General features: G+C 44.4%; 1 protein-coding gene across 1 annotated transcript in view; it reads left to right on the top strand.

Moving 5' to 3' along the window:
• The window catches only part of cntn4 (contactin 4), a 133237-nt gene extending 111032 nt beyond the window's left edge, over positions 1–22205 (top strand). Inside the window, exons 13-23 of the mRNA XM_028406752.1 lie at positions 13104–13279; positions 14581–14701; positions 15097–15255; positions 16107–16256; positions 17224–17294; positions 18871–19105; positions 19364–19479; positions 20351–20537; positions 20625–20737; positions 20818–20986; positions 21298–22205. Of these exons, the coding sequence (XP_028262553.1) occupies positions 13104–13279; positions 14581–14701; positions 15097–15255; positions 16107–16256; positions 17224–17294; positions 18871–19105; positions 19364–19479; positions 20351–20537; positions 20625–20737; positions 20818–20986; positions 21298–21389 (1589 nt within the window). The 3' untranslated portion in view covers positions 21390–22205. The remainder of the gene's footprint in view (positions 1–13103; positions 13280–14580; positions 14702–15096; positions 15256–16106; positions 16257–17223; positions 17295–18870; positions 19106–19363; positions 19480–20350; positions 20538–20624; positions 20738–20817; positions 20987–21297) is intronic.
• The last annotated feature ends 2639 nt before the right edge of the window (positions 22206–24844 follow it).

The following is a 24844-nucleotide window of genomic DNA, read 5'->3' as shown; positions in this document are numbered from 1 at the left end:
GATGTTCAGTTTGCAAAGAGTTGAAAACATTCAGCTTGCTGCCTCTGTGCCTCCAGTACTGTCAGAGGATGTGTGAAAAAGTATTGTTAGATCATCTGGGCCGGGGATTTCATTTCTGCTTCGGTGCTGTGACTTATTATACTTCATTAAAAATGAATGTGAGCTGGGCATAAAGTGCTGTGCATTCGGTGGCTTTATTCTGTGCACACTGCTGTTTTTCTGTCCTATTTCCACAGGGGATAGTGTTCTTACCTCCTCAAGTTCCCAGGGGATTTGCTGACATATTCGGTGAACTATACCCTCACTGTGACCCCCCTCCCTTTCTCCCTTTCACAGAGGTTACATGGTTCATTTGTGTTATTGTTATTTGTTCTGCTTTGACCTTCCTTGCCAGCTGACTGTGTGTGGATTTATAGGATTATTGATCTTCAGTACAGTATATTTGCCTTATGGAGAAAAGTTCATCCCTCATTTTTCAAAAGCTTTTATATAGATTTACATGCCCTGCATATCGATATATTTATTGGATATTGGATTTTCATATCATTTTAGGATCATTCTCTGCAAAATTCACCACCTTCTTCACCACCTAAATGGTGTGACTGATTGATGTGAATGAGCATGAAGCACAAAGTTTACTACATGTGTGGCTATAAAATCTTGTCTAGGCCAATTGAATATTAAATATCAATTGCTAAATAGAAGGAGCTTGCCCAGCTTTTATCCAGTTCCTCCAGCCCCTATTCGGGGATCCTTAGTCAGTTGACCCTGCAGCCTCTCCAGGCTTAGCCTGGTAGGCTTCAATTTTATCAGGTGCCCTTTATCAAACACTTCAGCTGGCTCCTCACAATTTGGGGAAGCAGCACATCTACTTTGACCTGGCCCTGGTCTGTTTGTGATATTATTGTTTTGGTAATTAAGCAGGTTTCATGACCACAGGTGAGGGTAGGTACCTTTGCCTCCATCTCCACACTAAACCACTGGTCACCAATCTCACGCTCCTATGCTTTTAAAATCAGAATTAACACAATGAAACAGTCCAGTGAGAGAGGGATGGGAATGAAAGTGAAACATGAACCTACATTTGGAGCCAGAGTTTTCTGGTAAGCACCAGTGGCCAGTTTGCAAAGAGCCACATGAGCCCACCACCCCCAAGGTCCATAGTAGGGTTCAGAGAGATATGAGCCAAGTAGCAGGCGAAAACTGGCATTGGGGAATTAACAGGTCAAAGTCTAATAAAATATCGCCCAAATCCTTCCAATATGATGAAAAATCCTTTCCAGCAGTCTGTAAAGAAAAATCATTTTTCATGAAGTCTAGAAGACAGAGCTTCTCCTTCTGCTTGTGTAGTTTATGATTTTGCTCAAAGGTTCAATCCATTTAATTGTCTTTCTTCTACAAGTTGGCAATCCGTAAAATCTTTGAAATGCAGTGTCAACAGAACAGCAGCCTGCTAATATATGTTTTTTTCTCTTTTTTCCAAGTAGTTGCCATAGAAACCTCAATTAATTGATTTTTTTAGCCCTACAGGCTAATGTTTGATTGAATACTGTAAAAAACATTGATTGATGTCAATTTGAATAACAGCAAGAGGAATATCCTATACTCTCTCTAGTATACAGTAATTCCCTTTTTACCAGAAATCACATCACATAATGGAATTTCAAATAAGTCTGGACCAGCTCTATCTTCTGTAAATCACTATCAAGGCATGTTTCCTTTTTCTGTTGAATTATAAAAGACAGAATTCATATATTATGAATGCTTGAAAGTCAGCAGCAGTCAAGAATGTGGGGAGAGCTTAGAGTGCACCTTGCTGCTGACTTATGCTGATGCCTCACTCTGCCTCCCATTGACGACGCTGCCTTTCCACAAATATAATCAGTAACCTTTGCATAATTGAAGTAAAAAAATTAACAATGAAAAATTCATTTATATTTTTGCACATACATGTTAATTATTGTGGAATTTTAAGTACAACTTTGAGGCACATTGAACATTCTCCACTCTCCTCTCTCTCATTTATCACACACTATAAAATAAAAATGGTAAAGAACACACCCCTCCAGCCAAACACGGGGGGGGGTTGCTGTAGGTTCGGCTTGATGGCCTATATGTGATTTTTTTTAATCAAGCTGTGAGGAAACAGACCCGCGTATGTCTTTTCAGCATAAATAGACAGGGCCGTTATCCACTTATTATTCCTGTGAAAGGGAATATGGGTTTTATTTGACACCCTCCCTGTCTCGCTTCCTTTCCATCATCATATGTTAAAGCTGTTTTCTGCTGCTGATGTACAAATGTTCCTGTATATGATCTTGTGCCTTTCTGTCACAATCGATATTGTTTGCAAAATGGGATAGGGTAATTTACATGCACTACTTCATTGAGGATTGGAAACCTGTTTAGCGGAGAGAAATTTGTGTTGCGGCATCAGCCCTTATGGGAGATGACAGTAGTTTATTCAAATTGACTTTGGTGATATGAATGCTGAAAAATACCTGTCAGAAAGCATTCGTTGTCTCCTGCTGTGAGTAAGCCACCTAGCAAACAGCAGAGGAGCAGTCACAACAGATGAGCCCTGTTAATGTCCCCATTATCCCAACACTGGGGGGATATTAGCAGATTAATTGCACTTGATTATAGACGAGCTCCCTGAATTTTGATTACACTGGAGCTGAGCCTTTGCAATTAGGGTTGCTGCCGATCATTACAGATGGTCAGTGAAGTCAAAACTTGTGAGATCATACAGCATTCACTTCTGTTTGTCTTACTAAACCCTGAAGGCAATTCATCATCTAATGCATAGTCACACTATGTCACTGCCATTTGCCTTGGAGGTGCTTGGAAGGCACAAAAGGAAAGCAACATGTATCATATTCATTGTGCTTTCACTTTATTTGACTATGGTTTTCCACCAGCACCACCACAAGGATCACACTCTGTGGAGTTTTTTCATGTGTATGGTTCAGTTTATCACCAGTTACCTTCAGTATAAATTACATGACTGTCAGCATCAGGTATATATTTCTCTTTGAAGCTAAAAAACAAAAGATGGCAGGCTACTAAAAGCCCTTTAACACTGGGTGACTGAGTGATGTACAGCCCAGTTTCAATATAAAACATAAGTACACAGTACCAAATGTAATCATTTCACTATAAAAGTTTAGAAATGGCCGACGCTTAAAGCTTCCCAGGGCTGGTGTTGGAGTGGGATTTGTTGAAAATTGAGATTTCTGACATAGAAGTTGTGAAAAGGTGTATTTTAATTTAAACCCTGTTCTTTTGCTAAACTAATGGAGACATTTTGTTGCCGAAATCTGACCAGTTGTTATGTATACAATCAAAAACCTAACACCAAAGAGGAGAAGTAATGTCCTGCATTGAAATTGATTCTCCTTGGTTTAGGCACAATCGCATTTGGTTAGGTTTCATTGAAACATGTACAATAATACAGACTTTGTTTCACAAATAAAAAAGATTTTTATTTTAGATCACACAATTATTAAAAAGAATAGTTCTGCTTGTTGCTGTTTTTTGTTTGTTTGTTTATTTTTGGCTTTTGGAGGTATAAGACAGGTATATCTGTACTGAATCCTTTCAGTTGTTTTTCTAAGCGAGCCCTTTCATTCTGGTTGAATAGCAGCAACAATGCAAAATAAATGCGATGTGTAATTCCTGACAGCCATATAGAAAAATAATGAGCAGCCATCTGTCAGTAATCACCGACAGGTTGCTACAGATGTGCCACTGCACAGCATATGAATACAGTACTGAAAGGCTCTTGTTTCTGTCTATTGAGACATGTAGACATGGTTTTCCTCACTATTCATGTTAGGCCTTGAGAAACCTTTGATTTGTCCTTCAGAAAATAAGTGAAGCTTGAAGAAACACAGCGGATGATGTGCTGATGAAAGAATTTTTCTGGATTTGTTGATTTAAAAAGAAAAATTGGCAGCGTTTTTTTATTATTATTATTTTTGCAGTCGCTGCATTTTATTCCTAAATGACCTGAGAGATTACACTGGGGATTGAAGGGCTTTTAATCACAGTGATGCATAATGATTTACCTTTAAAGACACGGTATGAACTTTGGCCCGATGTGCACTGTCAGATTTTGTTGATCCTCTCGACCTGCCTGTGAACAATCACTTGTTACTTATTGTCTTCAACCTGGGTGTTGGGACCACCTGAGACCTGATTATGGCTTTGCTTTAGTAAATTTGTCTTCAAAATCCCCCACCCCACATGTCCTCTGGCTCTTCAATGCCCTCCTCTTCATGCATTATTCATGCTCACATCACTCACCTTGTGAACAACTATAGTGTATAAACACACTCAGGGAGAATACACAGTTGCATTACAGCTTTATACCATTAAAGCAAAGACGTATTCTCCACAGCAGAAGGGTGGACATTATTCATAATGGCTGCTGTTTGTGAGTAGACTGGTGAAACTGGCCATGTGGGGCATGTCAGTGCGCCTCAGAGAGAGGTAACCGTTAGCTCACTCTGTTTTCCGAGCAACCATATGTTATTGTTCCACAGTGTTCCCACTGTGAGCCTCTGTCAGTAAGTCATTTGTTTGGCTGCCTTAAATGTGTGGAGTCCCACAGTACCGTCGGTTCACGTATTTTAGAATGGCATGTAGTGCTGTGTTATAATTGCTGCTTAAAAGTAGATGGTGATTAAATAATGAAAGATTGATCTATTTTTCATATAAGCACCAAGGAGAGTTGGGTCCTTTATCATGAAAACCATATCAAACCTTTTTGTTTCTTTCCTTTCCTTTTCTTTTTTCTTAATCCTACTTGGCATAGCCAGACAGGGCTGCACTAAAGCTGCAGTCACCCAGGATGAATAGTTGTTCCTATTGTACTACTTTAAAAGTCTGCTTAGTGTGGAGTATGTAGCATTTCCTGAACCTCTCTAAATTTCTAGAGGTTGGGATGTATGGTTAGCCCTCTAAGCATAGCTAAAAAGACTTTTCTAGGACTGATTATATAACTTGGCTATAGGTAAATAAACCCATATAAGAACAAGTTATTTATTTTGTTATCTAAATTAATTTATTATTTTTGTTGAATATTGAATTATACGCCTGCCTGTTTATATTTAACAAGCACCAAGTCTTTTTATCAAAAGATGAGTCTGTCAGTGAGGATTTGATGTCTGGTCCTAACAAAAAAATACTGGTGCATGTTTATTGAAAAATTAGATTTTTACAGTCACATTTTTTGTTGTTTTGTTTATTTTTTTGCTATTTTGTTATTTACCATTTTAAAGTGAGAATAATCAAATTTACATGTAATACAACTTAGTCTCATGGTAAATCTTGTTGTTGAAGTAGGTTCAGTGTCTTTGTGTTTGTTAAACATGTTTAGCATCATTTAGATCACACCACACATTGTTTCTGCAGGCATCCTGTGCATGTGATCCATTTGTGTATGTTTGAATTCAGGAGGATGTGTCTGTTGTGTAGAATTGCTAATTGTGGCTTTAATTTGTATACTGATGTGGAGCTGTGACTGAATCTGCATCTTGGCAACACGTGTTTGACCCAGCTTAGCAGGTTTCCAATGAGCCGCCTAGTCCACCTCCTAGTCCACCTCAGTGCATTAACACACTGTCTGTCTGGTCTGGCACTGACCCTGCTGAGTGACTGGGTTACTATCCTCTCATTTACTGTGACAGTAGGTAACAGGGCATTATACAAGACAGAAATCAATCAAATTAGGCTCAAGAGCCCTCTCTGTGGTTGTGTAACCAACCTTGGTTCTCTTTCATAGCATTCGTTTCGTGTCTCACTATGGGAGAACGCCCCCTGCGTGATCCCGACAGAAGCTTTAATTACACTACACCAGCCCTTGGGGCTGGTATCAGTGACGTCTATGTCAGGAGGGACCGCCCTCCTCCTATATAATAGGCTGACATAGCTTCAGTCGCCATTCAAACACCTCTTCTCGCTTCTCACAGAAGCCTGATGACAACTGTGTTACTGGGTGCCTAGCTAAACTGCCCACTGATTCGAGTGAAAACTCGGTCACCGGGCGCTTGGTCCCACACGACACGGTTGCTTCACAGCTGAAGAATAGTAGAAATACTATTCCACGCTATCGGTGAAAGTAGAAATACTCTTGCCTCAAGTAGCAATACTTGTCACAGCCGAAGTAGCGATACTTCTGCTAACAGCGGGTGCGTTAGCATCGTCTGTAGGTAGCAATACCACTATACAGCTCACGCTAATAATACCCACAGCAGGTAGCGATACCTCACCACACGCTAGCCAGGAAAATAGCCATATTTCCCTGAACACAACCAGTAGCTGCACAAGCTAACGCTAGCGCCCTTGAACCCTATGCTAGTCATGGCCACGGCTAACAACCCCGCTGAAGTCGGGAAAAGCCCAAAGCTTTGCCCCTGCGGCAATAAAATGTCTAGCTGGGACACTCACCCCGTGTGTGCAGCATGTCTGGGCGTACCTCACGCGCAGGCGGCTATGTCCTCCACGGACGATTGTATCCACTGCGCTGCTTTCCCACGCAAGTTGCTCCGCCGACGGCTAGCTCGCCAGGCTAGTTTGTCCGGCGGTGACCCACTGCTGTCGGAGACAGCCTCGCCGCAAGGCGGGGTGGATATGTCGGGTGGGGCGGCTGAAGCGCTGCCGCCCGGGCTGAGTTGGGCAGACGCAGTTCCCCAGACTGCAGACTCCTGTTTCCCGTCAGAGGAGGGATGGGAGAGCCTTATCCGTGTCGACCCGAGACGAGACGCTGATGACGAGGAGGGAGAGTCTGCCGACTCCGAGCTCCTGTTATCAGACGGTGACGAAGAAGAAACTAACTTCAGCGTCACCGGCGGGGCTGCAAAGCCGGGCGTCGCGATGGGAGAAATCCCTTCGGCGCTTTCTCCCCTGGATCTCGACATGCAGGACATGTGCAAACGTGCCGCTGTAAGGCTCAACATCCCGTGGCCCACGGTTCAAGCCGAGGAAGTCAGGTCTCGCTTTGATGGCAAGAAGCTGCCCAAAGCAAAGAAGACGGGGAAACAAGTGCTGCCAATTTTCCCAGAGCTGCTTGATGAGATAGCGGCTACGTGGAAAGCTAAACCATACAGCGAGAAACACCCCATCTCGGGGAGCTCCCTGTTGGATTGCGAGGGGATGGAGGCTAACGGCATCCGCCAAATACCTCCCATTGAGCCGCTGGTAGCGACACACCTTCACCCGAAGACGTCCCTGTCCTCCTCGGTTTCATCTTTTCCCTCCAAGACAGACCGCTTTCAGTCCAGCCTCACTGACAAGTGTTATAAGGCGGCGGCTCTGTCGACCAGAGCTCTCAACGCCTCCTCTATCCTGACGGCCTACCAGGCGGAATTAGAGGAGGACATGACGGCTAAACCAGATAACTCCCTGTGGGAAGAAATCTGCGTCATTACGGACCACGTCCTTCGCCTCCACAAGGTGGCTATCCAAGCCACGGGAAGAGCCATGGGTCTTATGGTCCTGCAAGAGAGAGCGCGCTGGCTGGGGCTCACCAACCTCACGACTAAGGAGAAAGAGGAGCTCCTCGACACTCCGGTCGTCCCTCATGGGCTCTTCGGCTCGGCTGTTGCCTCCATGCAGAAGAGATGTGAGGAGAAAAAGAGAGATGATGAGGCGCTGAAACTTTGCCTGCCGAGGAGGGCTCCACCTGTTACTCCCGGCACTTCGCGTCAGTCATATGCTCAGGCTGTCTCTCACCCGGCTCCTGCTTATCGGATCCCCAAGGTGTCCAAGACGCAGGCAGCCCCTCCAGCCCCTAAAAGCGCCGGCAACCCATGGGCTAGGAAGCAGTCTCCCCATGCTCGGCAAGCCGCTCCACCACCTCAACCCGCTACCGCGACGGTGAGGAAGAGGAAGCGGCAGGCCTGACCGCTTCTCCCCAGGTGGAGGGCCGACCCAGGCTGCCCCCCCAACGGGTCGCCCTGCCCTTCTCCAGCTCAGTTCCAGAGCGGGTTCTGCGGGACGTTGCCCGCATAGAGTGCAGCACTTGGGCCGGTGTTCATGTTCGAGTGCCCAACAAACACAGACAGCATTCTCAGTGTTGCACAAGCACTTCTGTCTTGCACTCTGTAATAAAACAGTCCAATGCGCATCCAGGCAGAGAGCCGAGGGCGCTGTTGACTATGACTATGAAAAAAATGCAGAAAAAAGATATGTTAAGACACACAACTATCTTCTCTGCTATAACACAGCCCGCGGGGACCAACATCCCCGCGGCTGTGACGCGGTCCGCCCGGGCACCTCCATGCAGCAGGCAGGAGTCACCGGGGCGGATGGGCGTTGGGTGTTACGCACCTCGACCTCAAGAGGGCGCCAACGTACCACATATGACAGAGTTGCCGGTCAGCCCGCTTTCTCTGCACACAGAGAATTGGGCGGCCTGCACACGGTCAGAATGGGTGTTGAGAACCGTTCAGAAGGGTTACAGACTTCAATTCAGAGCCGTTCCACCTCATTTCAAAGGGATGATTTTTTCTCATGCTCAGGGAGAATCCGCAAACATTCTCCTAGAGGAAATTTCCACTCTGAGGGAGAAAGGAGCAATAAGAGTTGTCCCGCCCGAGGAGGCCCACAGCGGGTTCTACTCGAGGTATTTCCTGGTTCCAAAAAAGGGGGGGCAGGGGATGAGGGCCATCCTGGACCTCAGAGCCCTGAACCACTATTTAAGGAAATACAAATTCAGGATGCTGACACACGCCTCTCTGCTGCGTTTCGTGCGGGCAGGCGATTGGTTCACATCTGTCGACCTGAGGGATGCATATTTCCACATTCCAGTGTATCCTCCACACTGGAAGTTTCTCAGGTTTGCCTTCCGAGGGACAGCATACGAGTTCATGGTGCTGCCGTTCGGCCTGTCATTGAGTCCCAGAGTGTTTGTGAAATGCACAGAGGCAGCTGTAGCCCCACTCAGGGAGAGAGGCATCCGCGTGGCCACTTACATAGACGACTGGCTTGTCGCAGCCTCTACACCCCGAGAGGCGGCCCACCATACAGATGTTCTCAGGGAACATCTGGTGAGTTTGGGGTTTCGCCTGAATATGGAAAAAAGCATGTTGACACCTTCTCAGTGCATCACCTTCATAGGCCTGACTTTGGACTCTCTCCAAGGCAGAGTTTTCCTGTCTCAGGACAGGGTGGTGGCAATGAAAGGATGCCTTGCACTGTTTCACAGGGGCAACACAGTCACACTCAGACAGTGTCAGAGGCTGTTAGGCCTGATGGCCTCGTCTGTGGTGGTGATACCCCTGGGACGCCTGTACATGAGAGGGCCTCAGCGTTGGGTAGCCTCCCTTGGCCTAGATCCTCTCCGAGATGGTCATCGACGGGTGAGGGTTTCTGTGGACTGCTCACTGGCTCTGCGCCAGTGGAAGAGCCCAGGGTTTCTGACCCAGGGGGCTACCATGGGAACTGTTTCGGCCAGGAAGGTGATCTCTACAGATGCCTCTCTCACAGGCTGGGGTGCTACACACGAAGGGAGGACAGTGAACGGGAAGTGGGGCCCTCACATGCGCTTCACCCACATAAACTGTCTGGAGCTGATTGCTGTTCATTTGGCTCTAAAACATTTCCTCCCCTGGCTGCGGGGACACCATGTCCTAGTGAGGACAGACAACTCCACCGTGGTAGCCTACATCAACAGGCAGGGAGGCTTGAGATCTCTGCGGTTGCATGCGCTGGCACACAGACTGATAGTCTGGAGCAATGTGCACTTTCAGTCACTGAGAGCGACTCATGTTCCAGGCGTACTGAATTGCGGGGCGGACCTACTCTCCAGGGGGATCCCTCTATATGCAGACTGGAGACTTCACCCAGAAGTGGTGAAGCAGATTTGGCTGCGGTATGGACGGGCGGCAGTGGACCTTTATGCGTCAGCGGAGAATGCCCAGTGTCCGCTGTTCTTCTCCCTGCACGACCGAGTGGCTCCGCTGGGGATCGATGCACTGGCACACGAGTGGCCACGTGCTCTCCTGTATGCTTTTCCCCCAGTGGCTCTCATCCCTCCAACTCTGGCCAGAGTGAGGGAGAAGGGGCTGGTCGTAATCCTGGTGGCTCCGCACTGGCCAGCGAAACACTGGATGGCGGAGATTTACCAGCTTCTGGCGGGCACGCCTTGGCAGCTGCCATTACGCAGGGACCTGCTATCCCAGGCACGAGGGGAAATATTTCACCCTCACCCAGAGAGGCTGGCTCTGTGGGCCTGGCCCGTGAGTGGTTTAACCTGAACTCAACAGGACTCCCAAACAGTGTCATTGAGACTATTCAATGTGCTAGGGCCTCATCGACTAGGAAGTTGTATGGGCTTAAGTGGCAAGTGTTTGAGAGCTGGTGCTCGGAGTCCCAGGCCATTCCTTTTCAGTGTTCTGTGGGGGTGATTTTATCCTTTCTGCAGGACCTCATTGAGAAGGAAAAATCTTTTTCAACCATCAAGGTGTACCTGGCGGCAATCTCTGCTTGCCATGTTGGTTTTGATGGTAAATCTGTGGGTCGACACCCTCTGGTGTGTCAGTTCATGAAAGGTGCACGACGTAAATTGCCGGTATCTAGGTCTCTTACGCCGTCATGGGACCTGCCCACGGTGCTGGATGCTCTTTCTGGTCCACCTTTTGAACCACTGGATCAGGTGGACTTGAAGGTGGTATCTCTTAAGACAGCGCTGCTCCTGGCCTTGGCCTCGGCTAAGCGCGTCGGTGAGGTTCATGCCCTGTCTGTGCACGAGGCTTGTACCCATTTTTCACCAGGGGGCGAGAGGGTCAGTATGCAGCCTAACCCAGCCTTTATCCCAAAGGTGGTTGGGTCTCTCTCCCCAATAGAGCTGGTTGCTTTTTATCCACCGCCTTACTCCTCTGAGGAGCATCGGCGTCTGCATACGCTGTGTCCGGTCCGTGCACTAAGGACCTATCTGGACAGGACTCAGGGTGTTAGGCAGAGTGACCAGTTGTTTGTGTCCTGGGCTAAGCCATGTGTGGGCAAGCCAGTCTCAAAACAGCGGCTTTCCCACTGGATTGTGGAGGCTATTGCTCTGGCTTACACGACCAAAGGTCTTCCGCCTCCTGCTGGTCTGCGTGCGCACTCCACTAGGGGCCTTGCTGCTTCCTGGGCTCTCTTTAAGGGGGTTTCAGCCCAGGAAATTTGTGCAGCTGCAAGTTGGGCTTCACCCCACACTTTTGCTAGGTTTTACAAGTTGGATGTTACAGTTCCAACCCTGGCACATTCAGTTCTTGGGGTAGGGTTTTCACGGGGTACAACCCACTCTTCGTGAGGCCCCTCTGGGACAGTTGTCATTTTTACAGGCATGTCTGGCAATCCGGGAGTCAGTATTTCTCCCATAGTGAGACACGAAACGAATGCTATGAAAGAGAACTGGAGGTTATGGCTATAACCATGGTTCTCTGATTAGCATGAGTGAGTGTCTCACCAGACCACCCTCCTTGCTATGGAAGCGAGGAAGAGGTGAGCTTGTTTGAATGGCGACTGAAGCTATGTCAGCCTATTATATAGGAGGAGGGCGGTCCCTCCTGACATAGACGTCACTGATACCAGCCCCAAGGGCTGGTGTAGTGTAATTAAAGCTTCTGTCGGGATCACGCAGGGGGCGTTCTCCCATAGTGAGACACTCACTCATGCTAATCAGAGAACCATGGTTATAGCCATAACCTCCAGTTGTCCTTATAATCTGTCACAAATGATGACAGAGGAGGGCAATAAGGGAGCATATTCCCACTATCATTGTCACACAGTGAGTCCTGGGAGGCTGTTAGAAACCGGGCAGCACACACTGCAAAGAGGAGTTCATGTTAGGGAGGAGGGACATACAGCACTGCTTCTGGAGAAATAATGAAAGAAACTCATGCTTACAGTATGTAGAACAGATAAAGGAGTCATTTTGTTGACTGTGGCTCCGTGTAAGTAGTTTTTTCCCTGCAGATCCTTAGCGCGCCGTTTGTTTTCTTTTGTCTCCTCGTGTCATATAGAATAACTGTCTCACTACAAAAACAATTGCAAAACAGCCTTGACACATTTTCAGGGAAGTGTGTTTCTTAGCCCTTAATTTTTTTGAACTTTTCTTTTTCCTCCCTGCTCTTGTTCTACAAGGTGTAGGCAACCTTCAGAAGTGGAGCAGACCCAGACTTGAATACCTCCTCTGTGTTATTACAACATTTTTACTGCACTGCCATCGCTCACCATTTAGCCCCAGCCATAGAGAACGGAGCCTCTCAGAAACACTTTCATTGTGTATGTGACAAAACCAGCTACCAGCTGATAGCATTCTGGTCTGAAATTAGAAAACCACTAGATAAATCTCTTTGGGAGCGTGTGTGTGTGTGTGTGTGTGTCCGTGTGTGTGTGTAGGGGCTGATGTACTGAAGGTATCGAATTCACTCTGGATGAAGACTGCACTGCCGGCACTTTCTACATGAATCTATGCCTGTCCAGGGATCATTTGCCATGGTTAATTTAGTCCATGTGCTCAGAGTGGCAATTTCAACCAAGTAATCACAGCACCCCCAAGAGGGAGACAGGTGTTGTACACTTGGAGAACAAAGCCTCTCCCTCTCATCTCGCCTCTCTCATGTCCTTCCACCTTCCTCTTCGGCTGCTCACACACGAGTGCAGATAAGGGCTGCTTGCCTTATTCCCATGTGACGCCACTGTAATGCACTGCAGGCTTGAAAAGAGAGTACTGGAAGAAGTGCTGTTTACTGTTTTCCTAGCTATGCGTTTTGGGAATTCTGGCCCGATCAAGGGGAGTTCCGGGCTGAAGGCTGAGCTGACAGTGACACATGGAGGCTTCTCAGAATGCAGGAGAGACACGTCTCAGAGTCCCCACAGAGACAAGCTCAGGCCGAAACTAATACCAGTTATTGTAGCTGCGCGCCCTAGTTTGCTGTGTGCTCTGTCCCGTATATCCCTCTATTAACTGAGTCTGACATATCCATAAGGATGATGGAAGGGCTTGGCTTCTTTTTAAAGCCATTTCCTGTACTGAATTATAATGCCTGTAAAGACGGGGAGCAGAGCAGTGTGTTTGATCCAATGTGCATGTTTTCACATGTGTGTTCCAGAGCCGACCATCATCACCACCTTGCCCTCCACCCTGGACGTCACCGTGGGGGAGAGCGTGGTTCTGCCCTGTCAAGTGAGCCATGACCCATCGTTGGAGTTAAAGTTCACCTGGTTCTTCAATGAGCAGCTCATCCACTTCGGGAACCATGGTGGATTTTTTGAAAAAGTGGGAGGCGTAAGTCCATTATCTGTCATTCAGTGGTTCCTGACAGCCTGTGAGACTATCAGGCCTTTGACTTTAAACAAGCTGTCATGTTGTGGGAGCTGTGTAGACAGGATTCACTTTGACAGACAATCCAGAATGCCATATTGTTATTCTAACTTTTTCACTATTAAGAGATGGTACAACCTGCTCATAACATACAGTACAGTCGGAATGTAGAGGTAAATGTGAATCTTCCACTATTTGATGCAGCGTTTGAGCTTGAATACTTCATGAGTAAGACACAGAGCTCCTTGTGGTTTGTTAAGGAATCTTCATTTTATTAGCGCCATTGTGCCCTTATTAAAAACCAAACACCCCCTCCAGCCTCAGACATTTCATTGAATGAAGGTCTAGTGGTGATTCTGAAGATTCATTGTTACATCAATATTACACTTCTTCTTTTAGCAGGGTCATAATAAATTTCGCCGCAGTGCAGGGGGGGAATGTTTGTATCAAGTATATTATTTATGGCCAGAAAATTGCTGCCTGGGGCTTTTTAAAAAAAAAAAAAACAGAATTTACATATACACCCTGCAACCAGTCTCAGTCAGACACTGTATATGTTAAAAGCTTACATCTCAGCATGTGATACACTCTCATCTTTTAGCTCAAAAAATACAAAACAAAAAATTGCAGGGTTCCTTAAAAAACTGCAGGCGTAAAGAATATAATATACAGACAGAGGTGTTTTTCTAGTTCTTTATGATTTTCTTGGCGGATGATGTACAGTTGGCGCTCTTTAATAAATAGCTGTTCATCTACACTCCCATTGATTAAGCTACCAGCTACTCCTGGATTTCAAACTGCCATTGTGCCGCAGCTTTCCACCATGTCTAATATATTACAGAACCTGCTCGGCTCTACTCTGATAAAAATGATAATGTAGGAGTGGGAATTGCAATTAGAGATGGAATGAAAGGCTCCCTTAAAGAACTAACTATTAGACTAGCCATTAGGGCTGCTCCATATAACTGAAACAGCTCTATACCACATTCTACATCAAGCTATTAGAGCAAGTGCATTTCTGTAATTACAGTGATAAAATAAATGCATGTGTCCAATATAAAGAGGTATTTCTGTGTCCATTTTAGAACATGGAAGGCATGAGGAATAATTTTTCAAAACAGGAGTACGTAAGAATGAGCTTTCTGTTTTGGTTTCTTTGTTCCTGTGAGGCTGGAAAAAAGTCAGTATTGTTCTAGAATTACAATAACTGTGGGGTTACTGTGTTGCTTATGGAAATTCATGTGCTTGTGTGTGTTGAATGACAGCAGCATTCAGCAGGAGACATTATGATTCGCAACATCCAGCTGAGGCACGCGGGAAAGTACACGTGCGCAGTGCAAACTAAGGTGGACAGCATCTCCATCGCCATGGACTTAGTCGTCAGAGGTGAGTCAATGACAGATATTTCACCTTTGTTTTCAGTGCAAACGAATATACTAAAGTTCAAAACAACTGCAGACCTGATAATTGAAGCTGATAGTGTTTACTGTCACTGGTTGTGCCTCACTGATAAAGAAATAATGGGATAGAATGAAAAGTGAGGCAAGCAGAAATTTCTCTTCAAGGTTTAAAGAAAATTTACTGTCTAATTAGACCAAATAGTTCCCAAAGGTTTCACACTGAACTGACTTCGCTGCTGTAGCCGCAGGTGCTAAAACTGCTTCGACTCTCCCCACAATCTCTTCTGATTTACATTTCCTCCCCCCTCCCTCTGCCACCCTTCCTCCGCCTGACTCTCTATCTCTTCCTCTTCTTCTCTGCCTGGCTATGCCATCTATCAGGTCCCCCAGGGCCCCCCACCAGCATCCATGTAGAAGAAATCACTGATACCACAGCCTCTCTGTCCTGGAGGCTCGGTCCTGATAATCACAGTCCAATTACGGCATACACCATCCAGGCCAGGACACCGTTTTCCCTCGGGTGGCAGGCTGTCACCACAGGTAGGCTCTCTCCAACCAGCCATGGCCTCCTCCAGTCACATGGAGGGGGCCGCTTCATTCTGCCTCGTCTGTGAAAATATTGGAGATGTAATTTTTTCCCCAGCACCAAATGGTACGCAATTGTACCGTGACCACTGACCGCCATTTTATCGGACTCCTGGGAGTCCTGAAACATGGATCTCATCCTGACGAGCTTACACGAGCGTGTTGCCAAGGCTGTGATTTGATAGTGTAGTAAAGTGATAGCACCGGTGTAATTTTCCCCCACATCCTCTTTAATGGGACCTTTAATATTCACACATGATTGGTATAATGTGCTTTTATCCTGTGCTGTATACCCTGTTTTCGTGAATTAAGGGAGCTTTTATCTTAGATAGTTTTACTGGCGTCATTGATTTGCTACAGTATGATCATATATTAGAAACAGAAGTACAGTATGACCTTGTAGGTGCACTGAATTTAGAGGAGCAAATTGAGGTGTGACATTTGTAGTGGAATCACTTATTAATATTTTGTGCCTCATAGACATTTTAATGTTTTGCTAGAGTCATTAGGACACACATTACATCATATTATGCATTTATACCATTTAAAATATTTTCCAGGTTTTCTGAAATCAACAGTGAATTTTCTCTGGCATTGTTCTTCTTCTTTTTTGAGTTTGTGTGTCCTTGTGAGGAGATTACACCTGTCCTATAGACCTGTGGTGATGTCCTGCAGGTGTGTCAGCCTGGAGGACATCCTGCTGTTGATACAAAGCTGGCAAACACATTAGAGGAATCTCACACCAACACGCTCATATAAATTTTCTTGAAACTGAAGGGTGCACTTTACTGTGTGTTTTATGCCAGTTCCTGAGGTGGTAGGGGGCCACCGGCTGACAGCTACAGTAATAGACCTGAGCCCTTGGGTGGAATATGAGTTTCGAGTCCTGGCAAGCAACACAATTGGGACTGGAGAGCCCAGCAAGCCATCCAAACAAGCAAGAACCAAGGGCACCTGTATGTACTGAATCTCTATCTGGAAATATTTTTTTGTTCACTGTGAATATTATTTACTTAGATCTGTCATTTTTAAGTACCCGTTTATTGGTTCATTAGGAGTTAAATGCGAAGCTTAGAATAATGCCTAGCCTGACCAATCATAACCACTCACCACCTCCTCTTCACAGCAAATTCCACTAAATCCGTGTCATACCAGCTGTCAATAAATAAATGGCCATAATATATTTTCATGATTTTTAATTAAAAAAAAAGACTGACGAAAGACTAATGGTGTAAAACCACCACTGTTTTTTAAAGATTTTACAATCTATTATGTTTGTAATCTTTAAAGGTTCTAGCATTAACATCTACGCATGTTTCCAGTTTTTATTGGCTTTTATTGGCTAACAGCAGATTTTTTGTTGCACAGAACCACATTAGCGGCAGTAAATAAAGTTGGCCAAACCTTCAGTGACATGAAGCTCAGCCAACCAGATCGCTCCTTGTTGCTGTCACCACAGATAGTCACCACACCCTAAACACACCTGTAGTTGAGGGAAGCTCCACACTGGAGGCTGATTGGTCCAAACAGCTGTGGTTTGGCCACAAACCACAGCTGTTTGGTTCAGGAATCCTGCAAATCCTGCAAAGATTATTGTGTTATTTTACGCATTTTTCAAAAAAACTGCCTTGCAGTGTACTATATATACTATATATTATGCAATAAGCTTCCCCAAATGCAAATGTGATCTGAGATCTGTTATCAACTACAAACCATCTGTAATCATGACATCAATCAATTATATGCCTTGTTTATATTTGGACTCAGCAGGGATAGGTCTGCTGATGAGGATATCTGAAGGTTGAAGCTGGGACTTCCAAAAATTTGACTCTCCTCTCTATTGGGAGTAGTTACAGAGAAAACAATTACCTGTGCCTTTCCAGTATCATGTGAAGTCTAAGCTGATCTGTCTTCTTCCTTCAGCTCCGAAGGTCACACCAGCCAATGTGAGCGGAGGCGGTGGCAGTCGCTCTGAATTAGTCATCACATGGGAGGTAAGGAAGCTTGTTCAGGGCCCCTCACCTACGCAGGAGGCAGCCAGATGTCATTATTCTCAGTGGATCTGAGCCTCTGTTTCATTAACAACAGCTGAACAGCCTAATGTATGGCATTTCATTTTTAAGAACAGAGAGGCAATAACTGCAGCTGTCACCCAGGGGGAGAGAAAAATGCTTTTGAGGTTTCAATAAGATAATTAAACTCAATGGTTCCTACAAAGTCCCAACTTTTTACTGATTATTTCCCCTCTTTCTGTCTTTCTTTGTTTCTTTCTTTTCTTGCTCTGTCTTTATTTTAACAAAGCCCTCGCGTATCAACACAGCTCCAAAAGCATATATTTGTTCAAGCTGCTGAAAGTCATCAGCTCATGCTGTGAAGTGTTTCCCAGAATCGGTGTTGATGTTTCAATATGAAAAGTTCAATTAAAGTGTAACTGCTGTTTAACAAAGCCAGCACTGGGAAGTCCTGAAGCATTTTCTTTCTAACAAAAAGCAGGCAGCTGTGGTAACATTTGAAAATTAACTTTTAGCTTGAAATTGAAAGCCTGGACATTATACGTGGAACCAGAGGTACAACAAAGGCTGGAGTAAAGATTAAAAGTCATGCTGGTAAATCTGGCTATGAGATAATGCCAATGTATTCATTCCTCATGTGTTGGCAGGAAAGAAGCTAAAATGGGCAATAGTTTAATAGTAAAGTTCTATGATGTTACAATTTCAGCTGTTAATTAAAATACTGTTATAATAAAATAATACATTTTTTAGCATTACAGTATGTTAGTAGCAGTAGTATAGTATGGTAGATGTCTTCTAAGCAGGTCAAGCTAATAAACAACCTACCACATAGAGGCCCAAAACATTCATGATGTGTAATATAATTTTTACCCCTATCTCATAGTTTCTAATAAATACCTGTAAAACTGTAAAACACCTTAAGAAATACAATTATTTAGTACCCAAGCTACCTTTAAACTGGAGTAATCCAAGTATTTAAAATGCAGTGCATGACTCATTTTGAGTAACCTGAAGGAATATGTTACAAATTACTTAATCTACTTTAACCCTCCCTAAAATGGCAACTATATATCAAAAAGTGGCCTCATTCAAGCCACAATGTGACAACTTCAGAGCAAAAGAATTACTATCTATGATTACTGGAACATTATCCATATATATATATATATATATATATATATATATATATATATATATATATATTCAGAGGATGTCCATAATAGAAATTCAGTGTCTCAGAGTTACAGAGACTCTCTGGGGACCTAAATACTTACACCAACAGCCCTGAGTTTACACATCCAGACCACAGAGTTTCCAGAAGCCCGGCCTCTCATCAAACTACAACACAGCTGAAACCTGCAGCTCTGAGGCATCTTATCAGTGCTGAATGTTGGTTATGAGTGCTGTGGACTGTGTAAGGGATGTGTGTTCAGCATGTTGTATATGAAGCCCTGTGTTGCCTTTGAAATCAGCAGCCTGAACTTTGATGCCTTTGTGTGTTTTTCCTTGAGTTGTCCAATAAGTGAATGGAGAATTTAAAAAATGGTTTTTATTGCAGCCTGTTCCAGAAGAGCTGCAGAACGGACCGGGGTTCGGCTATGTCGTGGCTTTCCGACCGCACGGTGCAACAGGATGGATGCAGGCAGCAGTACCCTCCGCTGAAGCTTCCAGATATGTCTTCAAAAATGAGAGCATCCAGCCCTTCTCACCTTTTCACGTAAAGGTCGGGGTTTACAACAACGAAGGGGAAGGGCCATTTGGACCTGTTACCACTATCTACTCTGCTGAGGAGGGTGAGTGCAATCTTTTGGAGTATGTTATTGAGTAGCTCTCTTTGCCCAGCAAGCATTAATGCATGCTTGTGTGACGGTATCTGGGCCTGAACAGTAGCAGCCAGTGTTCTTCTATCAGCACTTGCAGACGTCTACCCCATACATCCCTCCCTCTGTTGTTGTGATAAAAGAAGCAGCTTTGAAACAGTTTTGATGTTTCCTTCTTTGAAGGGTCATCAAAGCTCAATAATAAAATTCGTCTTTATACATTAACTCCAGAGCCTGGCCGAGCGCCCACAAGGGTCCGTGCCAGGAGCCTCTCTGCATCAGAGATTGAAGTTTCCTGGAAAGCTCTGCCCTGGAATGCCAGCAAGAAGAGAGTGCTGGGCTACGAGGTGAGCTCCAACAAAATACCTTGTTTGTGTGCGTACTTGTGATTGTGTGTCCGCTCACACAGCAACTAATGCTGTTGAATCTTGTTCTCTTCTATTATTGATGAGTGTTTCAGACTGGTGCACCTTGGGCATAGCAGATAATAGCTTGCTGCATGCATAATGGTCCATCCCAGTTCAAAGCCTGTGGGTTTAGTTGTGTTTTTCTTGCTGCTTACCTAAGTACTGTAACTGCTCTGATTAGCGTACTGATGCAATGCTCTAAGGGAAAGAACATTTAGCCTCTAATCCACACAACAAAGCAGTTTCAGACAGTGGCTTTGTGCTCACTAAGTTCTTGTCATTTTAATTCCACTCATTATTGAAATCCAAGATGTGAATAAAGGCGCTGTTTTCATCCTCAAATTGCATAAAGTGCCAGAATTCTAAATTGTTGACCACTCAAAGTCAACAGAGGAGTGGGGCCTGCACAAACCATTCCTGTGAGGAAACACAAATTATATTTGTGCCATCAAGCGTGTCAGCTATTTCAGCCCTGACAAGCAGGGTGACAAAGAAAATCTGTTATCAGTAGAAGTTGATGGCAGAGGATTTTTGAGGATTCTTTCTCTTCTCCTCTTTGTTTTCCTTTCCCCCCACTTTGCATGTGTGACCTCACTCTTTACTATATAACCTACACCACAGCACATGTCTGATCAGCACAAAGGGGGCACCATCCTGCTAAAGCTTGTTTTCCTACTGGTTCACATCCTCCATCCAGTTGAGTTCACATATCCCCGTTTCTAGTTTGCACTTCATTGACAGGGCGTAACAGAAAGCTTTTAAGGTGTCCGTCGTGTTCACGTTCCTGCCGTTCTGCCTTGTTGCTTTTCAGCTGAGGTACTGGAGTAGAAGTGAAAGGGAGGACATGGCCAGCGTGCAAAGAACTGTAGGAAATCAAACGTCTACTATTATCCACGGGGTGAAGGGCAGCACCACATATTACATCTTGGTGAGGGCGTATAACACAGCTGGAACGGGGCCTCCCAGCAGCACAGTCAACGTTACCACCAAAAAACCACGTAAGTATCAGCTCTAATTAGACGTCCGGATCACCCTCTGCCACAGCTCAGCTTTAATTGAGGTGAAAAATGTGTTTTACTCCTTAGCGCCTAGTCAGCCACCCGTTAAAGTCATGTGGAACACTTCAAACTCCAAGATTATATTGAACTGGGAGCAGGTCAAAGCCCTGGAGAATGAGTCAGAGGTCACTGGTTACAAAGTAAGCACGCAGTCACCCCATCTTATCAGGAAATTGTGTTTGTTGCCAGGCATTCTCTCTGACTCTTTTCTTGACCTCAGGTGCTATACAAGAAGAATCGGCACAGCCGCCCCAACGTCATGGAAACCAACACCACCTCTGTGGAGCTCGCTCTTCCCACTGATGAGGATTATATCATCCAGATAAAGCCGTTTGGAGAGGGAGGGGAAGGCAGCAGCAGCCGGCAGATCACCATCCCAAAGATACCAGGTCAGTGGAGAGCTAGTTAGTGCCTCCCTCGTGGCTGAGCTGAATAATCCACTCCCCTGCTGCTGTCTTGCCAGAACAGATTAGCTGTCATCATCTCCAAAGGAACAGAGAGAGCAGGGAAAGTAATGTGTAATTACAGCCTCTACGTGACACCATAGCCAGCCTTGTATGAAAATTCAAGCATTTTATTTAGAATACTTTCAATATCTCTGAAATGAATGAATGTTGATTTAAATAGATGAGATACCAAACATCTTTGTATATTTTTTCTGAACACACTAACAGCCCCTTTCCTTTTGGTACCTTTTCAGGCCCCAACGCAGTCGGCTCAGCATCCAAGGTCTCCACTCTATCAGCCCTCAGTACAATAGCACTGTCTTTCACAGCACGGACATCTTTATGACAAACGGCTCCTAGCAGATGTTGCATCTGATGTGGAGACAGCTCTCTGGTGGAACGCAAACACAGCCCACTCTGGTGTAACTAGATCCATTCATTTAGATTTTAGAGGCAGAAGGAAGATGCTAACAAAAAAAAATACAAAAAATACACCATTGAGATGATAGGGAAGAAGTCCCATTCAGCACCCAGGCTAAGTAAAGGAGATTGACCGATGTCGTGACTATGTTGTTACCAAAGCAGCTTTCATAAGAAAAAAAATAGAGAAAAATGTCTTTTATGCATCTTTTTGTATGACATGTTGAGCTTTTATAGATTTTGTTTTCTTAATCAGGTTGAAGTCAGTCTGGGCAAGAACAATTACATGCATGGCAAGTAACATCATCAACAATTCCGGGAGGGAAAGAATGTGATTGGACAGTGCACCTTTTGTCTTCTAAAATATTATACTAATTATAACTTCGGTTCCCTCAGACAGACGAAGATTTCTTCATGTGAATGAACTGTTACCGGGTATATCCCTGCTTTGTTTCTGCTAGCCAGGCCAGCTAGATTTTAAAAAAATATTTGCAGAATTGCTACAAACACCTTGGAATACTTAAGTTTTTTAAAGTAAGAAGTCATTACCAGGCACCCCTACTCCTATATATGCTATTTTGGATGTCATTTGTTGATACTAGTCAGTCTCTGACTGGTTGTATGTCTATTCAAATGCATCCAGAGGCAGTGTATTCTGCATCCCATGGTACCACCACCTGGAAAACCAACTCGAATTGATTTAATTTTTTATATGGAACAGAAAACGATATATTACACTCAAACGACTGCATCGACAGCTTTGGGGTTGCTATAGGTCATCTTACATAATATGTAAAGGGAAGAATTAGACACCACATGGCAATGCTTTATTATGCTTAGTACTGTTAGTTTTAGCAAAATGTTGGCTGCCTGAAGTTCATTCAAATGGATTTAAATGATCATTAACTGATCACTAACTTCTTCCTGTGTCAATAGTAATGCTGGTATGGTTGGTGGTTAAAATCTGCAGTAGTGTGCAAATGACATGGCCACATGATGGAGTTTACACATTATTTCCCGACTAATCACAGCTTGCATCTTCCATGAGCTCTAGTTTTTCTTTTGCCATGTTGAACCTTTACTTGTTTACAGTGACAAAGATTTTAGTAACTGCTAAAGAATCTCATTAACTTATTCTGATGTCTGGAATGAGGTTGCTAGAACTGCAGTTCACATTATATGTGCACTCACATGAGGCTGATGATAAAAGCGACATTTGGAATTGAGATATTTTTAATATTGTGTAAACAACCCAACTCCACTTAAATCATGTCAGATTCTTCCCCGCACAGTCCACAGTTGGAAGTGATGCACCTTAATGATGGATTTAATACAGAAAATGAAGAAGCAACCCTGCTACTTTCTTATAGTTACAGTGAAACTATCAGCTAGCTGTTAAAGCCGAGTCATCATGATGTTGAACTTTTCTCTCCTGGCTATTTGTTTAGGCTGTGTCAATCATGCTGGATGCTAAAGCATCAGCATCAGCCATGATTTTGGTGCCAATCCTCTGTAAGGGTCTGACTATAAGCTCCCAAAAAGTTGATGGAGTACATGAAGCCTTCCATGGGCTGTTGTGGAGAGCTTCTCCTGCGGGTTCCTGTACCTTGGTCATTGAAGTGCACTGGTGACCGGACCCTTGTGGCTGTCTCATGCTCCTCATTCTTTTAGTTAGCCCTGTGTCTAGAGCTATTCTTTGCCTTCTGTGTGCCTCATCATATGTTCAAAATCCTCAGGTCCTTAAAGAGCCTTAACTTATCATATGTATATCAAGAACATTAAAAACATAGAACTATGAAGCAGCCGCGGTGTTGTTTACATGCTGCTGTGTTGATAGGGGTACTGTTTGTGGGTGGGGTGGGTGGGACAGGGCAGCATCCTTTGCTGAGGTTACTGAGGTAAGTTTGAATGGCATTCTGCTGTTTCGCATGGGATCTTGGCAATATATGAGGCCTGGTGCATTTTTATAGGTGTGTATTCTTAATAAAAGACGATGCTGCTGATCTTTTCCGTTTCCCATAGTCTCCTGATGCCATGTGGGACTGCTGTGCTACGCGAGTACAGTGCAGTCTGTATGTAGCTTGTAATCCAGTGGAGTAGTTTGTAGTACTTTGAAGGGAAGTGTACTGTAGGCTACTGGGTCTTGCTCAGAATCATGCATCAAGAAATGTGTAATATACTGTTTTGTACACTTCAAATCATTTATATGAAAGAACCTTTCTAAAGAGATGATTTACTTGGTTTTTATGTAACAACTCTGTTTCATACTGTAGCTAACTGTTGCTCAGCATGACTGTACTTTGTCCTCTGTCCATCTGCAAACCGACTGAATGGCTTTAGGAACATGCAAGGTTTGTGCATCTGATAGGTTTGTGTATACAGTGTGTGTACCATTCTACCATGATCAGCCCTGTGTCTCTGCTTCTGTCTCAGCCAGCCCCTCTGAGATGTACTGGGTCTGCTGTCCATATACGCTCTACAGGAGGCTTTCCTCTGTTGCTGTTTGTTGTTTATACTGTGTTAATAAAGATTATTGATTTATACAACAATGTCGAGCTCTGTCAGTCCATCAATACACATCAGCCAGCGTGGCATATAGGAATAAACAAGTGGACCCCCTGGCCGCCTTATAGGTCACACACTGAGCATCCAGTTCAACACCACAGTGAATGACACCCACACTTATAGACACAGTGAAAGGTTGGGCCTCCATATTCAGCGGTCTGTAATCGTGTAAGAGTAGTACATGTCATAATGTCACAACAGGCTGACTAAGAGTTGTACCCTGTGTTTCTGTTACCACATAGTGGTCCTCTGGCTTTCAATATGTACCCATTAAACAGGTAGAAAATAAACAATATATACAATATACAATATAGACAATATTGGTCCGTATGGAGCTACAGATACTGAACAGGTCTAATATGAGTGTTATTCAGACATGATAGAATGAATGATCCATCTGAAAGTTTGAGCAGCAACTTCAAAGATGGGTAGTGTTTTAATAAATTCATCTAAAGCACGGTGGAGTTATTTTTAAATAAAAATGATTATTCAGTTATTCTATTCAAAGCATCACAAATCACAGTTGTTGGTATCATTATCATTCTGCCTGTTTTACATGTGTTGTCCACTTGATGGCACAGTAGAGCAAGAGAAGCACCATGAAGCTTTTGGAAAGAAGGCCTCACTGCTTCATAAAGCTGAATCTCACCATCACTCATTGACATGTCATTTGTGAGAGGGATCTGAAAAGACAGCTGACAGCAGAGTGTTTTACATTTGCATGATTGGCTGGATGAGCAATGAGTCCAAGACTGATTGGTGAAGGAGGTGTTCTCCATTGATCAGCTGATCAAGGAGGGAGAGAGCACCAGGGAA

The sequence above is a fragment of the Parambassis ranga genome, chromosome 5 (genome assembly GCF_900634625.1).
Source record: "Parambassis ranga chromosome 5, fParRan2.1, whole genome shotgun sequence".
NCBI lineage: Eukaryota > Metazoa > Chordata > Actinopteri > Ambassidae > Parambassis > Parambassis ranga.
This window is presented reverse-complemented; position numbering and strand designations above follow the sequence as displayed.